We start from the raw sequence: 27,468 nt of genomic DNA, 5'->3' as shown, positions 1-27,468 counted from the left end.
TTAATGGGAAGCCAATGTAGGTTACTAAGGATTGGGGTGATGTGATCTTTTTTGTTATATATATATAATTTATTTTTTTTTTTGTGAATCCTCTCTTCTTTACTCAACTATTTTCTCACCTATGACGGGAACCAGAGGTGCTGTCAGCATCTACAGAGCCATACAGAATAGATCGAGAAATGATGTGGCCATGAGATTTTTTTTTCCCCAAAGAGTTTGTCATGTTCATAGAGAGAGGGAAGTTTGCTCATGCCCTTCACTGCTGTAGGCCGAGCATTGCAGAACAGTAAATAGGACAATTAATAAGAAGGCGAGCTGGCTCACTGCAATGGTTTAAACAACAAAACAAACACATTCCCTCCCACAGATCGTGTTCCCCCTTAAAACGAGCTTTCCATGGCATTGCTTCAACTTTAGAAGATCTAAATAAATGAACATTTGTTCTCGGGTACAAAGAGAGCATTTCGTTCTGCCTATTCTACAGCTCTGCGCCTGTGACATTCATCTTGCATGTTGTTGGTGTAGTTCTAAAATTAAACTAGAGATCATTTGAAAACTGTAATGACATTTTACTGTGATAAAGGGACTCTCGGTGTTGATGTGCCCCTTTCTTGGAAAACACTTCATTTTGACAGCTAAAGTGCTCCTTAGGCAGATCCAAGGCCATGAGCTTTAATTCACAACAATCTGGGCTCTCTTTTCCTGCTCCCCTTCCGTCCAGACATTCCCGCAGGAATCCGCTGTGCTTGCACCCTGAGCCTGGCCAGTTGCTATCACTATTGCCAGTCCTCTTCTCTCCTTCCTGAAGGGCTGTGAATGCCTTAGGAGCCCCAGCTGGTCCAAGGAACAGGAAAGGTGAGTCCATACAGCAGCACATCAGCTCAGCCCCTAAAATGCATTTTTGAGAAAGCTAACATTTCAGACCCTGACTTCCAGCAAGGGGGATCCTCTTTTTTTGTTTGTTAGGTTGGTTAGTTAGTTTATTTATTTATATACCGTGAATCTGAAATACAATCTTGGCGGTTTACAATAAAACCAAAATTTACAGATACATAAAAATCTATTTATAGATGGAAGCTACAAATCACAAAATCTCAATTTTCCAGACCCCCTTCAAATTATTTTAAGATCGCTGCTAATTTTTGTTGGTGACCAAAAATGCAATGCCAAAAAACCAGGTTTTTTCAGCCTTTTTTATTTGGTATTTGGTTCCATCCTCAATTCTACTTGCATAGTGTTCCAAAACTTTGGTCCTGCCACCGAGATCGATCTGTCCCACACTTCACTTAGATGTGCACCTTGGATGGAAGGAATCTGCAAAAGACCTTTATTAGCTAATCTTAAAGTCCTGCTCGGTGTGTGCAAGTGTGGTGACGTATTAAGCCATTCTACATTATTATTATATAGCGAGTTATGTATGGTTCTACAGTAAAAATAATATACTTTACCTTTTCATTCAGAAAGAAAACCAGAGCAAATACGAAGCCACAAGTGGTATTTATTTTCATAGAAATTTAGTTTGCACAAGAAAAAAAATGTAGACTTGTCTATTTTTAAAACATGTCCATGACCTGTTTACGACAAAATCCATTGCGTAGGTGTAAAGGAAAGACGCAGAAAATAGAGCTGCTCACGTACTTTATACCAATGATGTCTTTATCAGTTTAACTGCAAGTGGTCAAATTAAAGTCACTATAGTTACGACATCGGTTCTTGTAAGCAGTGGTTTCTGCTGACAGTATCACATAAAGATGAAACTTCCTTTACCGCTTGACTTGGAAGAAGCACAAGCAAAACCAATAGATTTAGTGCATATCATCTACAATAGTAGTCCTGTGCTTTAAAACAGTGTGCATATACATTCCCCTGTGACCATTGCTTTATGTCCAATGTGATTTTGACTCTTTGCAAAACTACATTTTGGACCCAGCAACAATTTACAAAAAAAAATGCTACCCTAGCATTAATAACGCTGTCTCGTTATCGAAGGTATGGCTTAAGTAATGCCAGCATCTTCACAGGTGGCTACACGGTGCAGGCAGTAATGCAAAACGGGATAGTCATGGGATTAGGACATGAACGGAGGAATAAAGTTTCAGTACATTTTCCGTAGATCGAAACTGTATTTATTTTTTTTTTAATTTTTTATTTCTAGATCGAAACTGTATTTAAACAAAAGATGGGCAAAGCTGTTCAGGTTAAGTCGAAGGCTTTATCAGAAATGAGGAACAGCGTTGTCTATGGGTCAGATAGTCAGCGCTGAACTGGCATGGGCTGGAAACAGTATTACCCAAATCGGAGACATTCAGGTGAAATCTGGCTCACAAGGTGGGAGTCAAATAGTTGTGGATTCCAATCCAGTTCTGAACCAGGCTGGAGGAGAGATTCACCCACTTGTAACTTAAACCATAGTCCCAGTTCCACTTGTGAAATGTTCCTGATTTTTTTTCACCCAAAAGAATGCAAACCACTGGTAACCCTATCGTTTAAAATAGTCATAGTGAGGCCACTGAAGTGTAGTGATTCCCATGGCCACTTCTGTTTTATCTGCAACCCTACGCACACCTCATTTTTGGGTGAACAAGGACTGTTTGTAAAAGAGTTTATTTGTTTTTTTGGTTTTTTAACAGCTCATGCTATTCTGCCTTCAAGCACAGCAAAAAAGTAGCAAACCATTGGCAAACTTTACTAGTCCTCCATAGCAGAATTAAACTTTACTAGTCCTCCATAGCAGAATTAAAGTTATTTTGCAGGATGTGCACCAGGTCACATCAGTATTTATGCGCACATCTTTGTTTCACGCCCTGAAATGCCCATGTCCAGACCACGCCCACTCCCCACCCCCTTTATGAAAACTTTCAAGATGTGTGCACTGCGGGAGATACGCGCTTATCTCGCCGGCTTTTAAAATCCACTCAGCCCGCACAAGCCTGGCTTATTCCACATCCCCCTCCATCGATGCGCGCGTCGGGCTTTTAAAATTCACCTCAAAGGATTTTGCTCGTTATAATTTGATGTTTAGCCCTCCTCTCAGAAAAGAAATCTCTCGTAAATCTTGGGCTAAGGTTCAGAACTCGCAGTCATTTAAGATTTTAAGAGTCTCAACGAGAATAGTTCAAGCAAATTATTTTAGAACTAATTCAAACCTTTAACATATATATATATATGGCAATCGACCTTGTAGGATTTGTAACGCCATGCTGATTCCATCAGTCTTACTTGCCCTTTTGGGCCTTTCGAGGACCAGATTTCTAATGCTTGCATAAAGGCCTCTATTCTGTGAAACGTGGAAGAATGTTGCCAACCATGCATAGAACTAAACCTCCATAGCAGAGAGCCCAAGATCCCCTGCACTGGCCTGAATTTCCTTTTTTTTTTTTTTTAATACAATAGGAGGAAAAAAAATTCAGCGAACCAAAGTATTGCCTGATATTTGCCCACCTATGTGGCTTTGGAATTTCCGTTGCACAGGAGCCAGATAGCTTGAACTGAGAGCAGGGCAGATCCCCTATTGCACTGTTCTGAGCTCCCGCAGCCTGCAGTGTCAATATAGCACTCCACTAAGTGCCCACACATTCGAATTTTAACTGGCGGGGCTTCCCAGAGCGTACTGGGCCAGATAGACTTAAGCATTTATCCCCTGAACACAGCATGAGACAAAGCCCTCAATCCACCTAGGCCATGCTGCTTACTGTGCTGTGAATAGCATTAATATTTATAGCGAAAGCTCACATGGGAGCACTTCAGATTGCAAAGGTAGGGAATCTCTTTGGAAAACAGGCAAACAAGCATTCAGCAATTTTTGATCTTTCTGTTTTAATAATCTGCAGCACTCAGCTTTCTTTCCATTCTTTCTGCAAAAAAAAAAAAAAAATTCCCCTTTCAACTGGTAACACCAACACGTGATGTGACTTGGGACTTATTATATATTTTTTTTCACTTTGCTACACCTGGATCCTTTGCAAGCTCTGATCTCTTTCATTGCGCAAGAGTTGCCGTTAAAGACAGGGGACGGGGATCTACCTGGTCCTGAAAGCTCGTATACAGCGACCTCCTTCTCTGGATTATTCTTATTCTGGCCCAATAAAAAAATATTACAACTAGCGAAAAAAAAAAATCTCCAGGATCAACACTGCTACCAAAATCCTTCACTGTGTAAAAGCTCAAACAAGTTTATAGTGTAACTATTAAAAAGAGCCTCAAATATTGCATTCAAGTCACAAAAAAATAAAGACTGGCCCTCTACAGAAAGTAAAAAAAATTCTTTTGCATTATTTACTCCAAGGTAAATTATACTGCCTGCTAAAATATTGTTCATGTGCTATAAAACATGCATTTGCCTTAATATTCTGGACCATATATTTAAAATCATTTATATGCTGCATATAGTAACTTGATTATGCTATGCGGATCACAATTAAAACATTAACAGCAGTATAAAACAAACCACCAAAGTTCAAATTACAGCATCTACTCTCAAGCTACACCATTATATGTTGGAATGCTTCACTAAATAAAACCGTTTTCAAGGCCTTCCAAAATAATTTATAATCGGACAGTGCCCAAATCTCAGCTGTTAAAGCATTCCAGAGCATTACGCCCCCTAAAGATAGTGTCCGCGTCTTGTGTCCTGTAAATGCACTGCCTTTTCTAAAGGTACTTCCAAATAATGCCCCTTAACAGACCGTAATGCTCATTTAGGAGTATTAACCTTAAAAAAGTTAACTAAAAAACCTGGAGCTTTCCCTTGTAATGATTTCAATACAAAATGAAAAGCTTTAAATTTGACCCTCTGCTCTACAGGGAACCAATAAGGCTGATATAGAATTGGGGTAATATGTTCATGACGAAAAGCATTGACCACGATCCGGGTGGCTGAATTTTGTAGGCGCTACAGTGCCCTCATTCGTGATTTAGAGATCCCCCCAAATAGAATTTAAAATATAATCTCTGGTGGTAAGAATAAAAGCTTGCACTACAGTTCGAAAATCAGATTGTTCCAAAAATGGTCTAAGATTACGTCACTGTAATTTAACATAATCTGTCTTTAATACTGATTTCAGCTATTTTGTATAGGCTAATGAAGGATCAAAGAAAAAACCCAAATTACGAACATCTTCCCAAAACTCTATAGTAACCTCATTGACCACAATTCCAGGAAGCACCTCGGGACGTGGCTTTCATGAAAACCAAAAGGCCTCAGTTTTTGAAAGGTTAAGAACCTACATACTTTCAGCTAACCACATGTTAACTACAGAAAGGGAAGAAGATCCCTGAATATTATCAGTAACCTCAAAACAAAGCTGAATGTTTGTCTGCAAAACTTTTACAAAAATATATTGAAAATCTAAAATCTGATATAAAGGTTGAAGATATATATATATTAAAAAATAGAAGAGGATAAAAGCAATCCCTTTGGTACCCCCAACAGTCACTTTTACCCAATCAAAACATTGTGAACCAATCCTAACCTGTTCTCACTGAGACAAAAAAAAAGAAGTAAACCATTGATAAACTTTACTAGTCATCTCAAGGGATTTAAGCCTGGAGAGTAGTACTATATGAATGACTAGGTCAAAAGCAGAAGAAAGATCTAGATAAATAGCAATAATTGCTTTACCCAAACAGATGATCATTAACTGAGACAAATACAGTTTGTGTACTATAGTTATCCCTAAACCCACACTGATCTTCATATAGGACATGATGATCACCTAAAAAATCCTTTAGCTGTCTAAAGACCACTTTCTCCAACAACTTGCCCAGAGAGATTAAATTTGAGATTGGTCTATAACTACGTGGGTCATCCAGTGGCAACAACGTTTTCTTTCTAATTGCATGAACTAAAGACTTCTTTAAAACCTCAGGCACCACCCCTTCCTGAAGGGAAAAGTTGAGGAGAATGAGTATAGTTTCCAAAAGCTCATTCCAAAGAGAACCAATAACCCACTTGGGACAAGGATTTAAAAAGTATCTAGAAGTCGTTATGTTTAGCATAATACATCTACCTCAACCTTGGATGCATCTACCTCAAAAGTGTTCCAACACACCCATCCAAAATAAGGTCTGTTCCTGAACAGTCAGCAAATTGAGAAGGGGAGGCTGTCAGGATAGCAACCACCATCTTGTTTTCTAAAAACCAAGCAGAGGTCTGAGGAGCTATACCCTCATTCAGTTGTTCAGGATTAGAACCATGCTTCTTACTTGCTGAAAAAGTGAAGAAAATGGGCAGTAATTCTGACCTGGCAGGTATATGTCATGGTTGCTTTCATGGGTTTATATTCCCCCAACACACACCTTGCAAATAGCAATTTTGGTCCAGGAAAGCCTGACATCGGATCATGATAAACATTACTTGCTCCTTATATTTCTTTCTCATTGTCAGCTGGTGTTTCAGATATCAGTTCACTTACCGATAAGCACCTTTTTTTTTTTTTTTTTTCCTTGCAAGGATTTGCTTCTTACAAATGAGAGCATATAAAGTTTCAACCCCAAATTACCATGAAAGCCCTGATGAAACACAGTCAGCCGTTAATACATATCCTCTTTCAGCAGTTAATAGGTAGTATTGAATAGCGTATAAGAAGGCTATGAATTTCCCTTGTAGCCAGAATATCACTGCACGGTATCTATAGCAGAGAGCAGAGAGTCTTCAGGTTCCAAGTTCCAAACCCAATCGTTCCGGGATTCTATTTCTCCATTAAATGATGTCTTAGCATCATGCTCTATTTTCTACCCCTTGGAAAATCTGTAACGTGGGATCGCATGCGATCAGTGTCTCCCATTTATGAGATGTCAAACTTATTTACAATTATTATTACTTTTTTATTCTACAGATGCGTCTTTTGATGCAACTTTTAATCTAGTAAAGGCATGATTATTTCTTGGTGTATGCTGCACTCATCCTTTTTCTAGTTTCTTAAGACTAGATGGGTACTGATATATTCTCCTATGCAACACCTTTCAGATCACAGGAGTAGTACAACTGTAAGGATATCACAATAGTACAATCTTAAAATGCAGAACTTTGTGACATACTCTAAGCATTGAGCTGACCAAAAAATAAGAGCATAAAGCATTGGTGATGTTATTTCTTGACTGCTCAGTACATAGCGACATAGCGGTACTATGCCTGATTTCGGGATATATTTTTCTCAGTTCCCACATGGTTTGCCATTGGTAGCAGTTTTTGAAAATGGCTTTTAATGGTTCAGTCAAATAGCTGCACATAACTGGCACTCAGTAACAGTAACACATGGAGATGCTACCATACAACGCACTAAGGAGTGGTGCATGGTTTATGGATCAGGTGATAAGTGGGAGGCAACCTCTTACTTTTATCAGCAATGATTTTCAACAGTGCAAACAAACTTCAAAATTTCTGTCATTCCACAGAGCAACCGATTGTACTCAGTCTGCCACACTTCCCATTATCAGAAGTGTAGTTCTAAGTTGGTTAGGTGCTAATGCGTAACCCAGCCGCCTATGGTTTTTTTTTCCCTGTCTTTCAAGTCATGTATTTGTTTTTCATGATGATTTGTGAGATCCAAGATTACTGCAGCTCCAATCGAAAACCAATTAGCAAAGGTCAGATTCTTTTGCTTTGTAATTGACCGTATGACGGCGTCTCCTCTTAGGCTGAACACACTCTTGTCCGTAGGATGGCCAATGAAAGCCTTTGGCCAGCTGTTGACTGATCTCGTTACCTATCTCCTCAGAATCGGACTCCTCCTGCTGAGGTAAAGGGAAGGTCTTGTCTGGATAAATCTCTTTCAACTTGTCTTCAAAGAATACTTGCAGGCTTCTTCCAGCCTCAGCAACCTCTGAATCTGGCTGCGCAAGAAAAAAAAAAGTGCACGGTTACTTGAAATAACCACAGTAACTATTGCCTATTCAATAATTTGCTCATGAATTAACACTGCACATCAATATAGTAATCTGATGGCTAATGCTGGTCATTTGAGTATGTCAGTCTAGCAAATGCAAGGTGAGAGTTTGATACATTAAAAAAGTCACAAGAACCCATATTTATAAAAATTTAATGTTCTTCTGTCATGACTGAAAACTCTAGGCCCCAACCTTGCCATAATCACCATCAATGCAGTTATCGTATTTATCATATTTCGTTTTTATAAGGCACAGTGGTTCCCCTCACAGTACCCAAAGAGTAATTTAGAGCAATTCAGTATTACACACAAATGAAACAAATAAACTTCAAATTATTGGCAGCTTGACCATGACCAATAAGGGTTAAGTTAGGTCTCTAATCCCCCACACTGAGCTATATGATCAACCCAGAAAAGATCAGAAAGTTTATATTTTCATGCGATATATTTTCTCCTTTCACCTCTCTCTCTGTCTTTTCGTACATATCTGCCATAATTGTATCAGTTAATAAAACTAAAATTAAAACATTTGACCTGCCAGTTGGAAGCACCTCACTCAAAATGCACATTTCCTCTTCATCCGGGCAAGTCAGTCCTCAGCAGTGAGCTGTGCCCTCCAACAAGCAGGTGGAGACGGAGAAGAACGCCTCGCTGGCATCCTGCTCATGTAACTCACCACAGATAGCAGCCTGCCAGTATTTCTCCAGCTCCAGCGGGTGGCGGACATGCATCCATGCTAGAGGACTTCAGCCTGCCAGGATTGAACAGGCTGTCCTGACCTCCTGTGGTGATAGCATTTGTTCCCTCCCTCAGCTGTGTGTCTGATATATCAGGACAGGAGTGAGGTGAAGGCTGGTACCCTAGCCCTCCTCCTGACAGAGGGTGAGTTCTTGTAGGGAGCGATAAGGGAAGGGAACCTTGGGCTCAGCCCTGTTGAATTGTCTCTCTGCCTCTCCTGTCTGTTTTGTCCCCTCTACTCTGCCTGATCTGTGCCCCGGTGTTTTTCTGCTGTTCTGCCTTACCAGTCTTCCGCGAGGCGAATAAAGTTTTTAATAAAAAAAACAAACAAAAAAACCCTGTGCCGGCAGACTTTGCTGCAGCGATCACGCACAGAGCACGGGCAGGTCTAGAGACCGCGTTGAGTGCCAGGGCCAAGATGCTCCTAGTTTTGAGCCGGCCGGAGTGCCTCGGCGGGAAAAACCATGCGGCAGGCGCCATTTTGGAAGTGCAGCGTTCTGCTGAGGCGCGCACAGGGCAGGCACGGCGTCGGGAGGGCAGCGCAGGAAAAAGCTGCGCATCTGCTCCGCTTGTCCTATGAGGGTGATTAGCCCCAGGAGATCGGTGAGCATTTGCCAGAAATGCGTGGAGGCTCAGGGGGGGATGTCTCTGCAGAGGAATTTGCCCCTGCAAGGGACTTCAGGAGCTCCAGCTTCTCAGGAGGGAAGTGTGGCCCCACATCTCCTCCCGGGGGAGGTGAAGAGTCTTCCCATGGGCGTGAGCTCGGAAGGGGCTTTCCCTACTAAGGTAATGGGTGGAATTTTATGAAGGCCAGGAAGGGCCCGGGAGGTGGGGGGTGGGAGGAGGGAATCTCTGAATCGCCCGCATTGGCGGTCTCCCTCCTCGAGGTCACGGAAGCAGTCAGAGGAGGATTTGTCCGCCCCCCCCCCCCAACGGGTAAAGCGGAGAAGGGCTCAGAGTGCGGGGGGGAGAAGGTTCTCCCGAGGGGGTCACTCGTTAGTGGGCCTGAGCCCTATGGATCCTAAAGCGAGGGAGCAGCTTCAGTTTCCCAGGGTGGACGCCCTGGCCTGCGCGGTGACAAAACGTACCACTATGCCGGTGGGAGGAGACGCAGCATTAAAAGATGCCCAGGATCAAAAAACTGAGGTGATTTTGAAACAGGCCTTTGAGGGCAGTGGCCATGAACCTTCGTCAGTGTTACTCACACTTTGCGGTTTTAGGCTGCCATCACCAGTTTCAGGCATTGCCTTTCGGTTTGGTCACGGTGCCCAGGACCTTTACAAAGGTGATGGCTGCGGCTGTCCACAAGGAGAGAATTCTGGTTTATCCGTATTTGGATGACCGGCTATCCCGAGCCAAGTCGAATGCGGAGAGTCGGGTGGAGTCGAGCAGGGTGGTTCAGTTGCTGCAGCACCTGGGATGAGTAGCGAATTTGGCCAAGAGCAACCTGCAGCCATCTCAGGTTCTGGAATATCTGGGTGTCCAGTTCGATAAGGCTCAGGGCAAGGTGTTTCTTCCAGGGTCCTGCATGCAGAAGATCTGGGGGCAAGTCCAAGCCCTGAGATTGGCAGTCTCTCCATGACGATAGAGGTGAGGAAAGAAGCTGCCAGGGTCTGTCTGCAGCATTTTAAATCAAAGAGGATCAGCGGCGGATTCCCGATGAAGACCGGCCCGGGGATTCGCCGCCCAGGAGATACCACGTGGTCCTCCGAGCGCAGCTCTGTCACAGCCGTGCTTGGCAGACCACATGACTATGCGACCGGCCCACCGGGGGGATGCCCGATCCCCCGATAGGCCAATCCGTCCCTGAAGAGGATGGACTGAGAAGTTTTGCAAGTCAATGAGAAGGGAATTACATATACTAAGAGACCAAGGTGCTAAGCCACGTCGCAGTTCGCAAATGAAATAACTTGCAAATAAAAAGCAAATAACGTGTGTAATTTGCAAGAAACTGCATGCATTCTGTCTGATTCACTGAGGGGCCCGACTAGCGCTCAGTTTAAAGTGCGTTTTGGATGCGCGTCCACAACCCCTGAGGCAATACGATGATTAGCGCATCTAAAATGCATGTCCAAATACCGCATAGCTAATAGCATTCATCACATGTAAATTCCATGTAGACGAGGCTATTACCTAATCCCCGCGACGTGAAAAATTTCTCGCGCAGCCAATATGCTCACTGCAATGGCGGAAAACTTTACGCCGGCCCAGGGTATGCCACACTCAAGGGCGCATTTGAAAAAAAGGAAAAATCCTGCTCTCTGTGATTCCTCCTAAAAGTATCATCGCAATACTAAGGAAGAGGAACCAAAAAAAAGTAAATTTAGGTTAAAAAAAAAACCAAAAACGTTTTTGAAAAAACAAATTCTGGACGTCCAATGTACACCTACAAGATAAAGGGTCCAGGCCATGTATCTTGTGCGTGTCTATGCCAGTAGCGGGAGGAAACAGATGCTCGTAGATTGAGCGTCCGTTTTCCCAACCCACACTGACAGCCACCTCTCCTGTGCGTCCGAAGCCGAGGAGGCGCTAGGACTGCACAGTTTTCCCTAGCGCCTCATTTTTAGCGCTCCCAGGAGAGGTGGCTGGGCACGCGTTGGGAAACCAGGCGCTCAACACTGAGCACCCGTTTTCTGCGCACAAATGGTGCATCGGCCCCTAAGGCTTTTCTCCCATTCTGTGTCTATGGCAAAACACCTTGATGAATCAGGCCCATTGTATTTTGCAAATGCAAAAAAAAAAAAAAAAAAAAGTGAAATTTAACAAGGAGCTGTTTCCACATTAAACTTAATTACACTTCAGAGAGATGTGGTTAAGCCTTTTTTTTTTTTTAATATGTGTTTCTGTGCAGATTCTACCACAAGAAAATCCCCACAAACCTCATTTAAATATTATCTAAATGGCCCTTCCCACAGTCTTAATCACAGCTTAGTAGACTGGCCCCAGAGTTTGGATATTATGAGCAAATGGACATGTATGGATGTAGTATGGATGAAGTGAGTGGTGCAAAACTGGCCCAAAGTGACAAATGAGGCGAAGATTTACAGTGGCAGGACTTAATGGAAGAGAGAGGAGAGACCAGAGAAGGGAAAAGTGATATAAGCGACTTCACTTTCACTTCTAGTACTAACCTCGCTAATTAACCCCTTCCCTCCAGCAGATGTGCAGAGCCTCAATAACTACAGACAACACATATTTAAATATGCCTGCATTAGGATTTAGGAATGGCCAATTTTATACCCACCAGAATGCGTAAATGGATGGCAGGGCAGACTCCGCGCACATACTGTGCACGGCAAATTATATAGCACACAAACATCGCACAGTGCCGGCACTGAAATTGCACCTGCAGTGGGCATCAGCTGCCAGGAGTATGAAGATCCCGATACTTACATAGTTGAATTTCGCACAGTTCCAAAACATAAGACGTGTATCAAGCACCAGCTCCTCGGGTGAAGAATAATGTTTCCTGTTCTTCTTTTGAAGTTTTCGTCGGATAGTGGATAGGTCCATGGGCCTTTTAATGATCTGATAATAATGGCGAGCCTATGATCAAAGCAAAAGAATCAGAAACTAATCCTGTTTAATTGGAGGCATGAACTAGGCAACTGGAACAGTTAAAAAAAGTGCCTTCTAGACTTCAAATGTGATTTTCAAATGCTATTTAGTGGAAATCAGTCTTTTCGTTTATTTATAAATCACTTTTCTAAACTACGAAATCCAAAGTGGTGTGCACAATCCCCAAAACAAAGCATAAGTCATAAATGCACCAATAAGACAACGCATTTCAGCGTATAAACTTGAAACCTTTATGCATGTCCACTCTCCTGCCCTTATTGTAATAACAGGCCCACCCCAATAGCTGCAACCAAACTAACTTAAGAACGTCTACCCGAAAACCCAATCCTTAGATGCCCAGGCTGCCATTCCCTGACATCATTAACCACAGAGGATGGATGGGACTTGTGCCAGAACCGACAGCTACAGTAAAAAGCAGAACCGGATGCATTTGAGAAGCGCACTCGCCCCCTCGATGAAGCAGTCGCAACCCGCATCGCGCCGGGTTATAGGTGCCGCTAAAGAATATTGCGGCAGCTTACGCGAACCCCCACAGAGAGATAACTTTTCCCACTCATTGAACACTCGGTGAAGCCCGACTTTTATCTGCAAATTTCAAAAATGAAAAAAAAAAAAAAATGGAATGACACTGATGATTAAAAAAAAACAGCAGCACAGCACAAAAGCGGTGACTTTATTCAAAAAGTCACTGACTTTAATTTGCTGTGCATATTATGAAGGGCTCTACCTCGTTCTTGATCCTGGTGGTGAACTGTAATTTCACCATCCTACCACTTACACCTCTTTTCAACCATCAACAACCTAGCGGAAACAACAAAATTTTTTACTTTTTTCCTAAACTTTAGAAACTTCAGGAGACCTCCGATTTCCTTAGACTGTCCCATATCATAGCTGCCAGTGAAAAAGCCCCGTTCCCATTCCCTGTACGTCGGATTACTTTCATTGTTGAAACAGACAACCCTGCAAGAACTGGAGATCATGTTTAGGGCAATACCAACTCAAGGCCTGCTGTAAATATCTTGGATCATTCCCTCGCAATCAGGGTCGGTTCTATAATGAGGCAGGATGAGGCGGCCACCTCAGGCGTCAAAAGTTTGGAGCGACAAAATGTCCCCCCCCTCCCCCCCCAGAACACCCGGCAGCCACCTCACCTTGCTGCCAGGGGGCACTAAAATCAAGCCAGTGCAGGAAGATCGGAAGAGGCCTTGGGTCCACCAGCAGATCCTTAACCCATCAGCAGCCGAAGATCAGAAGAGGCCTCAGGGCTGCCGGCGGATCCCAACCCGCAAGCGGCTGAAGGATCAAGGAAGACTGCGGGGCGGCCAAAGGCTAAAGAAGGCTCGGAGCCGGCGACAGCTGAAGACAGATTGAGGCCACAGGGCCACTGGTAGATCCCAACCTGCCAGCAATTGAAGATCAAATGAGGCCACGGCCATATGGCGAATCCCAGCGTGCCAGAGCCTGAATATTGGGGAACTCCAGCAGCCAGGATTGGGAAGAGACCACAGGCTGCAGTGAAGAGGAGGGTCGAGCTGACCAAAAGAGCTGGGGTGGGCTATGTGTATGTGTATTTGTGTGAGCAAGTGAGCATGTATGTATGAAAGGGAGAATGTGTGTATGTATGTCAGAGGAGGGGCCTGCGAGCATTGTGTGAGGGAAGGAGCATGTGAGAACAGGCATGTGTATGCGAGAGCATTGTGTGAACAAGGGAGGGATATGTGTGTGTGTCATGCGAGCATGTGTGTGAGTGAGGAAGTATATATGTGTGTGTGTGCAAGCATGTGTGTATGAGAGGCAGTGTGTATACATAAGAGAGAAGAGAGAAAGTTTATGCATGCCAGATCCACTAATCCATGGCAATCTGAGGGTGACTGGAAATCAAACGTTCCCAGACATGGAGCACGTGAAATTTTTAATCCTTATTAGTTTTATTTTTTGGGTGTTGTGTTTGCTTTTTTGAAATATTATATTGGTGTTTGGGAAATTAAAAAAAAATTGTATATGAATTTTTAATTATTGGATCTTCTATTCGTCAGCTGTTTTTGAAATATTCTTTTTATTGGTATGATTTACTATTATATATTTTTTATATTTCTTGATTTTGTTTGATGTTTGAAGAAAGGTGATGGTTCTATTTTTCCACTGTTGCACTGCATAGAAAGTGAGCCTGCGTGCATGTGTGAAAGCTTGCATGTGTATGAGAGAGAGAGCCTGAGTGTATGTGAAAGAGTGTGTATATGAGAGTATGCAGGTGTGAAGGACAGAGAGGAAGTGTGTGCAAGAGTATGTGAGAGAATGAATGAAAAAATGAACCTGTATAAATGTGTGTGTATGAGAGAGAGAGGATAAAGTCTGTGTGGCCCTCCTCCCCCCAATCCACAACAATCTCAGGGTATCTGGCAATTAAAATTGTGCTTTGCGTGTATCTGTATCTGAGTGACTGTGTGCGTGTGTACATGTGTGTGTGTATATAAGAGGAGAAAGTTCACCCTCCCTGCCCCCATCTCCACACTAATCCTCGGAAATTTCAAGGTGACAAGAAATCAAAAGTTCCCAGGTATGAAAAGCAGGGATTTTTAAATCATTAGTTTTCATTATTGGGTGTTATTTGATGTCTGCTATTTTGAAATATTTTATTGGTGTTTGGGAAATTTTATAATTTTTATGAGTTTTTAATTATTAGCTATTATTCATCTGCTGTTTTGAAATATTTGTATTAGTTTGCTTTTATTGTTATGATTGATGTTTTATATTCCTTGATTTTATTGTTTTGAGGAATGGCATTTCTATTTTTCCATTACTGCTCTGCATACAGTCTGATTTGTTGAGATTTCCAGATCATTTCTGTTTATACTTGGTGAGGGTCTGTCTGTGTTCTGTATGTGTGACTGAGGTGAGGTTTTTCTGCTAGCATATAGTTTCTGTGTAGGGGATCTATCGTAGGCTGGCTTGTTCCGTTTTCTTAATAGGAAATGTACTGGTGTTTTAGGGCCTGGTGTAATATTTGCAGTAGTTAGGGTCCTTACTGTTTGAGGGATGGCAGTTAGTGCTCTTTTAGTATGGGAGATTTACTATATTGTATTACTAATTCAGTTAACTCTCATCTTTCTGAGTGCAAAGCCCATCCCCAACATGCATTACTATAGGCCTAATACCATATGCATTCCGAGTGTGTTTTTTTGCAGGGTTGTGATATTTATACCTCAGAAGACATAGTCCTTTTTTATGTAAAATGGATTATTATAAATGCAGAGTTTTTAATTTGTGTGTGATGAGGGGCACGGGTACAAGGGCTGTAAAGTTCTCCTAGGATGCCTAATGCCCAGAGAGAGTGTTCCACACAAAGACTCCCACCATTCACACACGTCCAGGGGACAATGCTGGGAGAAAGGTGGGAGGCAGGTCTTCGGGTTCCCGGGCTACGGGTTTCCCCCTTCTGCATTTGAAATCACTGAAAGGGACAGACTCTAATGGCCCCTCCCCCCCTTGTACCTTCTTGATGATTTCACCTGTACCGTGCCACTGGGGGGGGGGGTGTGCCATCCCATCCCTCACCTCAGGGAGCAGATTGCCTTGAGCTGCCCCTGCTTTCAGTGGCCAAAAGATTAAGGCCAAGGTTTTAATCTTATCCTCAGCTACACTGGCAACCGATGCAATATTCTCAACAAGGGAGATGCTCTTACTCTACCCAATTTACCCAGGATGATCCTGGCAGCCAGATTCTGAACTTATCGTTGCCCATAAATTTGTTTTACAGGCAATCCTATATGCAGGGCATTGATATAGTCCAAGACTGAAAATACAAAGATGATTACCACTTTTGTAAATGCCTCCTTGTTCAAATACAATCTCAACTAACAAGCTAACCAGATCCTAACAAACACTTTCCTAGATGTCAACTGAGTATGTGGTTCCAATTAAACCAAAGAGGCCGATATTCAGAAAAAGCTGAGCTCCTAAATTTAGGTCCCTGAGTTAGATGCTTATTTTCAGCCAAACCTAGGAGCCTAATATTTTAGCTGAAAATTCTCCTAAATTTAGGAGGGCTAAATTTAGGCCTGCAATTCATTCCCTAGGTTTAGGTCTCTAAATTAGGTGCCCAGTGCTGAAGGTCAGTCCTAAGCTCCTGTTTTTCCCCACCCTAACCCCACCCCTGTAGCCACATATTTTAGGATCCTAAACTTGGGGAGACCTAGTGAAATTAGGAGGCCAATATTCAGCCACTATCCTGCTGAACAAGTTATTTGGCCGAGGTATGAATATAGTAGTCTAACTTACAGTTAGCCGGCTAACTATAGGACAGCCAAATAGCTGTCCTAGACTTATGTGGTTAACTAAACCAGATAAGGATGGAAATTGGGCTTAATTAGCTGGATAATTAGTTCTACCCCAGATTGTCCCCTTTCCTCCCCTCACTTATCTAACTCTTTAGCCAGAGAAACCATTAACCAGATAACTGGTGGCCACTCAGTGCAGCCAAATATTCACACAGTGCTGCTTAGCGGAAAAGTGATGCTGAAATATTAACCTGCCAGAGTATAAAGTTAAGAACACAGCCCTTGGCCATTTTCAAAAGGGCCAATTTAGGAGCCTAACTCCTAAAGTTATGAGCCTAAACCCTCAAACCTCAGATTCAAGCTTATTCCCAAATTTCTGGCTTCATCTGCTGAAGTGCCTTCCATATAAATTAGAAAAAAGCCATCAAGAGGATCAGATTGTCCTCTTTTGAGCATCTCTGTTTTAGCACTATTAAACTTCAATTTATTGTTAGTCAACCAATCCACCTCGTTCTGTAAACTAGAGGTTCAAAATCTGCCTCCATTCCCTTATGCCTCCTCAAACCAAGACTACAAGTTGTACATCATCTGCATCCAAATCAGCCACAGTCCCATGCATCCCGGCACATCTCATTGACCTGCAAGCCTGCAAAGTTCAGAAACTCCCTGGTTATACCTATCTTCTGAAGTAACTCCTTTCCCACTGTGATCCTCCTTCTGAAATTAATTTCTTTGTTCTGCCACACCGGCGCAACACTTGCAGTACTCTACAGAGGGATGGGATGGCAGCTGTTCCACCAGACTGCCACCAATTCTGGATTGCGTACAGATCAGATCAGAAGTGATACATTGGCTCCTTGCCTCATTGAAGGCAAATGTGTCACATCAATGGCCAAACCAATGAAAAATTATCTGAATGGATAATTTATCAACAAATGAATTCTAGCACTAAAAGCTCTATTTTTTTATAGACCATTTGCTAAATGGCCAATCTTGTTTGCATGGCTAGTTGGCGGATTTTGTGGCTTTGTGCTAATACGCTGGCGACAGCATGAAGTAGAATCCAGAAGCCGCCGTGTACAATCGTATTTTCAACCTGTCTTAAGGGAAATGTTATTTCTGGTTGTTGGCGATAGTTCACGATCTTTACTGGTTCACTCCTATGCCTTTCTTCCTTCAGCAGATCCCACCCCAACTTGTCCAACTGCCAAATAATGACAAATTTAGGAATGGGAATTCTTCAGGGACCCGAGATTACTACACACCAGTGCCCATGTCACCCGGGCCATGGAGACGGACTTGAAACCTGCTCTTAGAAATAATGGTTGAGCCTTTTGTTCACTGCTAATCCATAATTCGGTAGGAACTTTAAACTTACCAGTGGACTGACAGGCTCTTGGAATGGAGGGCTCAGGCTGCTGCAGTACAAGGATAGGACCAGCTTCTCACATTTCTGCAAAATTAAACATTTTGAATACATTTTCTAAAGAGGAACTGGATGAATTTTGCCGCACTCCCACATTAATCTACAATTAGACTTGTGTTCAGATTCAATATAATAGCTATTCTAACTCTATTCAGGATAGCCCGTTAGCTGTATTAGGAAGACATTTTACTGCCTTAATGCGTAATGCCCCAAAATGTTTAAGATGCTATCCTCTAAATCAGAGGTTCTCATCCAGTGTGTCACCAAACATTTTATGTAGCAAGCTTATGCTTCCTAAAACATCCACGTGGGCCTGCTGCTTGAGGAGAGCGCAGAGCAGGGACGAGTGCCTATGTTTTTAGAAAAGTACCCAAACAAAACAGTAGGTGCAAGTCTGTTCACGGACTTTTCCAACTCATTTTTCAAAAGGGAGTATTTTCCCTTTGGAAATTGGCGTAAACTCTGGGTAAAAACTCTTTGTGGATTTTATACTTCTGCACACAGTTTGAAAGTTGCCAGAGAGTCTGGCTCCTCAGGGTTTCAGTATTTGCATATTTCTGTTTTTAATTCATGGTCCTTTATTCTGTAATAGGTAAGGATCAGCCTGTGCTCTGCTTGTGTGACGGAGGTGAGGGATTCTGCTGACTTGCATGTGGATTCTGCGTAGGGATCTTTAGCAGTCCGATTTGGTTTGGTTTTCCAACAGGAAGTGTATTGTGTTCTATATTTGCAGTGTTGAATTTTCATAGGAAGCGTTGTTGCTGTTTGAGTCCTGGCTGTTAGTGCTGTAATGGTATGGCAGCTTTGCTATATAGATTCTAAGTGTCTTTTATTGCAGGGTTTCATGTTATTTCACAAAGTATCTGGCAGGGGAGGGATTTTGAAGGCCTGTTGCTGAGGGGATACCAGAATTTGAATATATTTTTTTGTATGACAAATTGAAAAGGGAAACATTTTACGGTCTGGGGGTACTGATAATGCTGACATTGGGGATAAAGCTTTTACAGCCAAGTCCAAAAGCAAAGAACGATCAGGCAGCAGCATTGTCTGAATTATCAGGAAGGCTGCTCACCATGTAAAAATGTAAAAGTAATTTTGTTATGGGTTTGACAATTGCTCAGTTTTGCTTGTAAGTATTATTATTCTTAATATAAGGCATGGGGGTAGCCTTAACAGACACATGGGGATAACCCTCATAGAGAGGTAGTTACTGCCATGGGAAGTTTGCTGGGCAGACTGGATGGACTATTTGCCTAATATATTTTCAACCACACCCGACACGGACGGTCTTTCGACAGCCACTAGCTGTCTTCCTCAGGGGTCAACATACATTAGGCTAACACTCAATTCAAGGCATAAACACTTTTCAAAAAATGGCAGCATCTGATCCCTGAGGAAGGCAGTTAGGGGCTATCGAAAGACTGTCCGTGTCGGGCGTTGTAGTGTTACGCTGTTGAAAAGATATTAGGCACCGTTTTAAGATAAATATAGCATTTAATAAAGCAGTTATTTGATAGGGTTGTGTACAAGAACATATTAGTGAAAAATGATATGCAGGGCATGATGAGGTTTGGTAAATGACGTGAAATCTGTGTGCTGGCACCTGATCAGTGTTGAGGCCCATTGCAGGCGACAGGCACTTAGATTATACCAAACTCAGCACACATTTTTCTGATAGCATTCCTCTTAGAACAAATATGACTACAAACTCAGTTTGCAATGTTTGATTTGCACTTCTATTGGGTGTTTTGACATTGGTTGTTGATGTGTTCACTTTTGGTGTGATTTTGTTTGTCGAGGCTGCTTAGTGCCACCACACACATAACTCTACATACAGAGAGGGGTAGACAATTCTCGAAGATCCCCCATTTCCGCACATAAACTGTTTTATGTGTGGAAATGTCCTTGCAAACTGCCGTCTCCACTTTTTGGTGAATAATAGTGATTGTCGGGCGGCGAGTGGCACTGCAACATTTATCAGCCACCGTTCTACAGTTCCTGACAAATCTTCAGTACATCCTTGTATTAGACTTAAATTAAAAAAAAATAATAATAATAACCTTACTGCATGAAAATAAAAACAGAATTGATGAAAAAAAAACCCACACTAACTTTTCTCTGTTTTGCAAAGAATAGACATATGTTTGTACCTACCCTCTGATCCTGAACATTCAGGACACTGAAGGCCCCCTCTTCTGTAATATCACAGCTGTAGCGAGTGTTTTCACAATCGTACTCCACCTCTGGATTCATCAGGTCACGACAGAGTGTGCACACCCATTCACCGCTAGAACAAGAAAATAAAAGGGATTTCTCACCATATTTTCCCCACATTGTAGGCTTCCCGCATAGGATCTTCTCTCCTAAAAAAAGTTTATTTTTTCCAAACATTTCTTTCCAACCAAGATTCCGACTTTTGGGATTTTCTCTATATAGAAATCAATGTGCCACTCTCCATTTAACCACTGTAAGAGGGGGCACTTTTAACTCTGTGTGGGATTTGGGGAGTGGGGTAGGTCTGGGAGGGGGGGATGGTTTTGCATACACAGTAGGAGGTACGAACAGCAAAATTGACATCACTGAAGATTTTCTGTTATTTGAATCGACGAGGAGTTGATTTGTACACTGCGCTCTCTACCTAAGTTTTGAGACTGAGTCTGCTCAGAGGTTTTAAGTAAATTTGTGAATAGATTTCTTGTGCCAGCTAAAACGCCTAAGTAGACTCCGTTTCAAAACCTAACTCGCTCTTGTCCGCCGCGTTTAAAAGATTTCTTCCTAACAGCAACAGATTCCTTATTCATTCATACACAGTGAAAAATAACCAGCAAGTGACAATTATCAATTGCATATTGGAATGTGCAATGTTCCTCCCGATGAAGCCACGGCGAAACACAGACCCGTGTCACAGACAACAAAATATCCTTTAATAGAGCTTCTTGTGCCTCAGCATGTACCATTTACCAATGGTCACATCTTTACCAGGGGCTTGCAATCCGGATCCACAGTTTCACTAGGAATTAAAATGTTGCTGACGCTTGACTACAGAAAGGCAGTTACCATTTTTATCAGCAACAGCAACAATAACAAATATTGCTTTGGGATCTGTTGGCATGACAGCAACCAGACACTGTTGCACAGCTTGCACCCAACCTAGGGTGGTCAGAATTGGTAGTCTGCAAAACCGGACTTGTGCACCTTCTACATCCACCAGAAGTGCACGCTGTCAAACTATGCCCAGAATGAAGTTCTGTCAGTTTTACCACTATTCATTTCCACAGTGCTGCCAGATCTACTCAGAAATTCATGACAAAAAAAAAAAACCCAACCCACAATAGCATGCAAGATCTGTGCACATCTTTACTCACGTTGGAAAGCTGAGCAATGCTGGAACATGACAGGCGAGGTGAAACACCTTTGGGCAGTGATCGCAGCACAGCATCTCTCCCCCATTCATGCAGACAGCACAGAAATCCTCATTCTCGATGGGGTTAGCTTCTTCACCAAACAGAATTTTTCTCATGCCCGAATTGCCATTGTGAAGGTTATAGTCAGCGGGACCCGTGTTCGGGGGATCAGGCAGCGCCTCTAAAGGCCTCTCTTCATTTGTGGAGCCCGCAGGACTGCACAGAGGTCCTAGTGGCATGAAGGGGGAGAGCAGCTGTGACTGTGGCAGTTCCGGTGGGTCGTGGAATTGCAGCGACAGCTGTGGTGATAACTGTGGCGTCGATAACTGTGGTGAGAGAGATGGAGGTGGTGGCGAAGGGCAATTATCTGGGTTAGCCTTAGAACAAAAGAGAGATGTTTATAAGTTACCGAAGAATCATTTTTCTCTCACTTCTGTATCACAATGTCTACATAATATCAGAGCATGGTTAAGCACTGGTTATTCCTCTTTCCTGATGTGCATATCTTTAACCGTCAGCAGCTTCTATAGAGCAATCTGTGTTTTATCAATGAATTCTCCGGACTCTTATAATGTTCTTATCTTAAGCACAAAGGATGTTTTCTGCAAAAACTGTGTCTGTGATTGACAGACTAACTGGAAATAAACTGGTGACGTTAAAAATGTAATAAATCAAATCACCAATTGTAAACAACCACAATCAACACAAACACCTTGAGAAATGAACTTTTACTCTATTGGGTGTCAAAAGAAAACTATAATAAATTTTAAAGGTGAGCAGTATTGGTTTCAAGCTGAATCATGATATAGGAACCATCCAGGTTACCATTGATCTAGTAGTCATTACCCACCACAATCCTCCTCATTTTCTTGTAGTCAAATGAGTATCATCATAATTTTTTTGGCAAAACATTTTTCATGTAAAATCTATACACTAAGCATGCATTGTCACATAATGTTAAGTTGATTTTGGGAGGGTATTATAAAGTCCTGTTTGCTTGGAAGTTTGTAGTTTATTTAACTGCAAAGTACAACAGAATGATTTAAAAAAAAAAATAGGCATTCATGTAATATCGGTATGTGCATTCAAAAATTATATTAGAAAAAGTGTTTAGTGTATAGATTGCTCGATGTGTAGAGTAACGGACAGTATCGAAATTCAAGAAAGCAAGGGACAGGGCACAGAGGATCTCTCAGGGAGAGGAAGGGACTTAAAAGATAAGCAGGGGATGTTGATGGGCAGACTGGATGGGCCACACTGTCAGAAAGAGAAGAGGAACAAAAAAGAAAGCACAGTGGAAAGAGGCAAAAAGAATTTTAAAAAAATCCCCAAAACCTACATATGTTAAGGATAAAGAGTGAAAATCAATCTGAGCTCCCGACACTAGAGGGAAAACCCAACGTACTTTTATGGCCATGCTTGAAGACTGGGCGCCATACTCAACGAGCAGTAGAAGAGTTCCATCCTCCTCGGAGTTCTGTGGCTGCACCTTGAACACGGGAAGCTGGCCGGAATCCGGGGGGCAGATTTTCAGACGTTCCAAGCGCACGTAAGGGATCTTCGGCTCCTTGGTGAACGCCCTGGAATCAGCAGCAAGAATTGGATCACAGAGTCAGAGTAAAATGCCGTGAACGTAACATAAGAACATCAGATACAGCCCTGTAGGTCCCCTGGATAAGCTTAGATACAGCAATCTCGCACGAAATCAAGGAAAATGATTTTTTTATTTTTTAGAAAGATAGGCATGCTTCCAATTATTCTCTCTTTAATCGAGCTCCCTGGTTTTCTGTGGCAGCTTGGGAGGGGAGGGGTAGAATTCACAGCAAGGCCTGTAAAAGTCTTTGGCACGGATATTTCTGGAAAATTCCTCGGCAATGCTATGGCACAATTGTGGAGGTGGAGGTGGGGGACGGGTGGAAATGGCTGCAGAAGTTGGGGGGGGGGGAGGTCAGAAACTGGAGGTTCTACAGTGGACATGGCATACGAGGGAAGGAAGAAAAGGGCGGCTATAGGATAGGCTGCAGAGAGAGACCCAGTGGAGGAAGGGGTGGCATGGAGATGGTGTCCTGATTCCACAGCAGTTGGCGCAGCCACAGAATCATGAGTGACCACAGAATTTCTCGGAGGCTGTGTGGGCATTAAAAAAAAGAAATAAATAGGGTCATACAAAATCAGAATGGTAGAGATAGTTACAAAAGTAGATAATCATTAAAATCTGAAGGCGTGGGAAATGACCCCTCACCGCCCCTCCTTACAGGCAGTCATGCACAGAATCACTGGCAAACAGCGATCTTGCCTTTAAGAGATTTTACTGCTCCAAAAGTTCATCTCTGTTTGGTTTCTTCTGAGCTAGGGCTTCCCAAACCCGCCCTTGTGACTCCGGCAGCCAGTCGGGTTCTCAGGACATCCACAATGAATATGCAGGACATAAATCACCATGCGCCTTTCATCTCATGCGCCTTCGTTGTGCCCATCCTGAAAACCCGACTGGCTGTGGGGGTCTCACCAAGACAGGTTTGGGAAGCCCTTGCTTCAGGACCACCGGCTGTAACAACATATTGCATCGTCCCGGGGTAACAAAGCCGGCGAGCCGTAGGTTATCTGTGCGACGTCAAATCGGAGCCGAGGCCAGGTTCTTCCCGGTGAACAGGACAGTCCTCGGTGAGCTGCCGGGAGCTCAGCTCTGCTCACGCAGGGGGCAACTGCATGTCCCATGTTCAGCACGCACCATCACAGACAGAAAGCTGTGCTTTGCTGAAGGCTCTTGGTTGCCACCATGTGGCTTTCCTCATGCAAACAAGAGGAAGAAGAGAGAGGGGGGTGGGGTGGGGTGGCATCGTTCTTGCTGTATCGTGTTTGCTCCCACAGGGGAGGGGGGCAAAAGAGAAGTTGCCATGCAGCATTCTTTAGGGTGCAACTGGGGCTGTGGCATCAGATAGTTTCGGGGTTTTCATTCACCTCCCCCAACATCCTCAGCCCCTGCAGGCCTGAAGACCACGAACCACATCCAAGCATAGTCTGTTGCCCGGCAGCGTACAATGCTCCCGTTGGGTCCTTGGACCCATTCATGTAAAACTGGGTCGGTTATCTCCAGTAGCTCTAAAATCAAGGGTAACCACATAACAAAAAAAAAAAGTGTTCACTAAGGGCAGCATTGGAGATTTTACATTGCTTGTGACGTAGTCCGGGAACGTTGCCCAGCTAGGATTGCCTGCCTCGTGTAATCGTTTCCAGGATGCATTTTCAGGCCACACAGCAATGATCAGTAAGGACTAAGTTCTACTAACATGAGTTTTTCCCTTTTTGTGTGTATGGGGAAAAAAAACCCCTTAGTACTACTAGCTCTAGGGACCAGCACAAGTTAAGAGACGGTACTTGGGTTAATTTTCTCAGCTATAAATGAAAACAGCCTGAGGACAAAGCTGAGTTTCCCTCTTTTTTTATATTCAAAGTGGCAATTAAGCTCTGATTTGATCTCGTCTTAAAGAGGCGCATATAACAAAATTAATTGAATGTTATTATATAATGGATGGTAATAATGCAGATTTAAACGAGCAAATTAAATGTGATTCCCAGATACAGCTGGTACACCGGGGGGGGATAATTTTCAACAATTTCCACAGGTACAAGCATGTGTTTCACAGTGAGCGCGCTTTTACCCATACTGCAGAGGGGTGGAGGGAGGGCGGGGCCATGCAAATAAGATGCAGGGATTTCCTTTCCTATAAAGCAGGTGCAAAATCCATGGGTTACAGACAGGGCAAGATGAGTGCCCGCCTGGAGACGCCAGGCCAGCGCGAGAGGGGCACAAATGTGTCAGGCCGCTGCCATCGTAGTGCTAGCGCTGGACGTGAAGCCATGCCTTTGAAGGAGGACTGGCCAACATGTATTATTGAGGACCCCTACCCCAGCCAGCTGTGACATGAGAGGAGGGAAGCCCTACCCTTTGGCCACGTGAGGTCATTTAGCCCAAAGACAGGCTGGGTAGGTCTACGTCAGCCAGCCCTCGAATATTCAAAGGGAAACTCCAGTCCACTTGGCCTATTTTTGTGACCTTGAGCAAATCACTATCACCTGTAGCGCCTCAGGTACCCACATAGCTTGTAAGCTGTCTGAGGAAGGGATTTTTTTTTTTTTTGTATCTGAATTATAAAAATGCTCTAACCACATCTTGAACATTATTTGCAAAGGAGAGCAAAAAAAAATCCCCAAATTATTATTTTTATTACCAAATACAAGCTAACTTCTTCTAGATTTGGCCAGTTGCTCTAGGAGTAATTTTGCTCGTTATCTGAAGATGGCAGCCACAAGGATCGGACGTATCAAACACTTATCCCAGTGCAAAAAATTACTTTCTTTTCAACGATGAAACTAACCCGAAATGCCAGGGTAAAACTGGACAAAGAGTGTGATACTTCCTTCCCAGCAGTGTTTCGCTTGCTTCTTTGTGGATAAAGTCCTTCATATTTCATGGCGATGCACCCTCACCTTTAGGCCCCGACGTACGAGAATGTTCAGGCCACAAGCAATTGGGCCATCTTTCCCTTCCTGCTTCACGATGTTTAGCAGGGGGGAAACCTCTGGCTCCTAACATCTGGAGGGAACTGCTGATGTTTACCCTGAAAGATTACTGTGCAGTGCAAAAGTGATCTACAACTTTTTATACAAGACTTTCTGTCCAGAGGGTTTTTGCTCTCTTTCTTCAGTTTTATTTTTTGGCCTGGAAAGCAGGACCGGGGGTAATTTTATAACAGGCCGCAGAAATTTGCAGCAGGGCCGTTCTGCGTCCAAGTTACACCAATTTTCAAAGAAACACACATGCATAAGTGGTGCCTTGAAAATTATCCAAAATCCAAGAATCCATCCAGATGGGAAATAACTACATACAAAATATTCTGAGATTCACCCACAGAAAAATAACAGGACTTTAATCAATAGACATAAAATGTTAAAATATCAAAGACCTTCACATATTGAGAGACCAGGTGCAGATGCTGATAATTGCAATGCGGCCTTTATATCCAATTGACAAAACACTGAAACTGTGTCAGGCGGCACAATAATTGAAGTTGTGCATGCTCTCACTTTTGAGTTAAGTGTGTTTTAATTGCAAGTTAAAATAATTTTTAAAAAGAGCCTAATTTGAGACTGATGCTTATACCCTTTAGATGCAGGCTAGGGAAGGATATAATAACATTGTTTATGAGTTTGATTCGGTGTCTCAATATATGAAGGTCTTTGATATTTTAACATTTATTTCTATTGATCGAAGTCCTGTTATCTTTCGGTAGTGAATATGGGAATTTGAAAGTTAACCAAGCAAACCTCTGCCCACACAAATTATTCCTGCATGGTTTTGCTGAGAGAATTCACACAAATGCTTTTTAAAATCAAGCCCCACCCCCCCTGCCCAAACTCCACCCCGGAACACTTCTCCCTGTGTGCGTGCAAACGAGCGTGTGTACAGCATCTATGCACGTAACTTTACACACGTATCTGTCACAGAGTTTTCTTAAAGGGTCATTTCTGCGGAGAAGTCCCTTTGGGAAATGACCCTGCCTATGAATTGCTGGAAGAAAAAGAAAGCATTGCTCTTTCTTTTAAGAATCAAAACTGTTATCTAAACTATAAGAGAGGTTTCAAAAAACAACCGGCGGTGTAGGAAAACCATTGTGTCTTACTGTAACACAGCTCTGAAGTCAAATAATTCTTCATACTGATTGGGTTACCTGAGGGTTTCATTATTCTTGACGTCAACTGTAATTTCGTCTGTGACGTCGTTGCAGGAATCTAGAAGAGAAGAGAATTGCCATGCACTGAACGCAGCTTAAAATACAAGGTCAGCCAAGGTCGTTCTTCATTCTCTCACTTCACAGGGCTGGAATTACAGCTGGGGTTTCTCCCTTCATTCGGTAAACATTTAACTCCCACCCAAACAGAAAATCCATGGCAGGTGGCACTAAACTCGCCGCACCCGTGCTCAGAAACTGCCTGAGCTGAGAGCAGCCAGATCCTGGGCCCGTCCCGCAGCACAGGCGCTGCTCCAAAGAACTGCTGCGCGAGTGGGAAGGGGAATCGCGGAAGCTTGAGCACGGGAGGAAGGGGCGCACTGGAGGTCCCCGGTGGTGGAGGAGGCACAAATAACTTTTTATATCTGT

At 43.0% G+C, this 27,468-nt stretch overlaps 1 protein-coding gene and 1 long non-coding RNA gene across 5 annotated transcripts in view; one reads left to right on the top strand and one right to left on the bottom strand.

The window, feature by feature from the left end:
* Nucleotides 1–27,468, top strand: part of LOC115079076 — a 121,906-nt gene that overhangs the window by 10,774 nt on the left and 83,664 nt on the right. The window lies entirely within an intron of this gene.
* TRIM66 (tripartite motif containing 66) overlaps nucleotides 1,479–27,468 on the bottom strand; it is a 91,749-nt gene continuing 65,759 nt past the window's right edge. For all 3 annotated transcript variants that reach the window (XM_029582085.1, XM_029582087.1, XM_029582086.1), the window contains exons 14-20: nucleotides 27,040–27,100; nucleotides 22,716–22,890; nucleotides 21,272–21,687; nucleotides 20,061–20,193; nucleotides 17,859–17,933; nucleotides 12,018–12,170; nucleotides 1,479–7,833 (exon numbers count right to left, since the gene is read on the bottom strand). In XM_029582085.1, the coding sequence (XP_029437945.1) occupies nucleotides 7,579–7,833; nucleotides 12,018–12,170; nucleotides 17,859–17,933; nucleotides 20,061–20,193; nucleotides 21,272–21,687; nucleotides 22,716–22,890; nucleotides 27,040–27,100 (1,268 nt within the window). In that variant the 3' untranslated portion in view covers nucleotides 1,479–7,578. The remainder of the gene's footprint in view (nucleotides 7,834–12,017; nucleotides 12,171–17,858; nucleotides 17,934–20,060; nucleotides 20,194–21,271; nucleotides 21,688–22,715; nucleotides 22,891–27,039; nucleotides 27,101–27,468) is intronic.

The sequence above is a fragment of the Rhinatrema bivittatum genome, chromosome 17 (genome assembly GCF_901001135.1).
Source record: "Rhinatrema bivittatum chromosome 17, aRhiBiv1.1, whole genome shotgun sequence".
Lineage (NCBI taxonomy): Eukaryota > Metazoa > Chordata > Amphibia > Gymnophiona > Rhinatrematidae > Rhinatrema > Rhinatrema bivittatum.
Note: the sequence above shows the minus strand (reverse complement) of the source record. Positions and strands in the feature narration are given on the sequence as shown.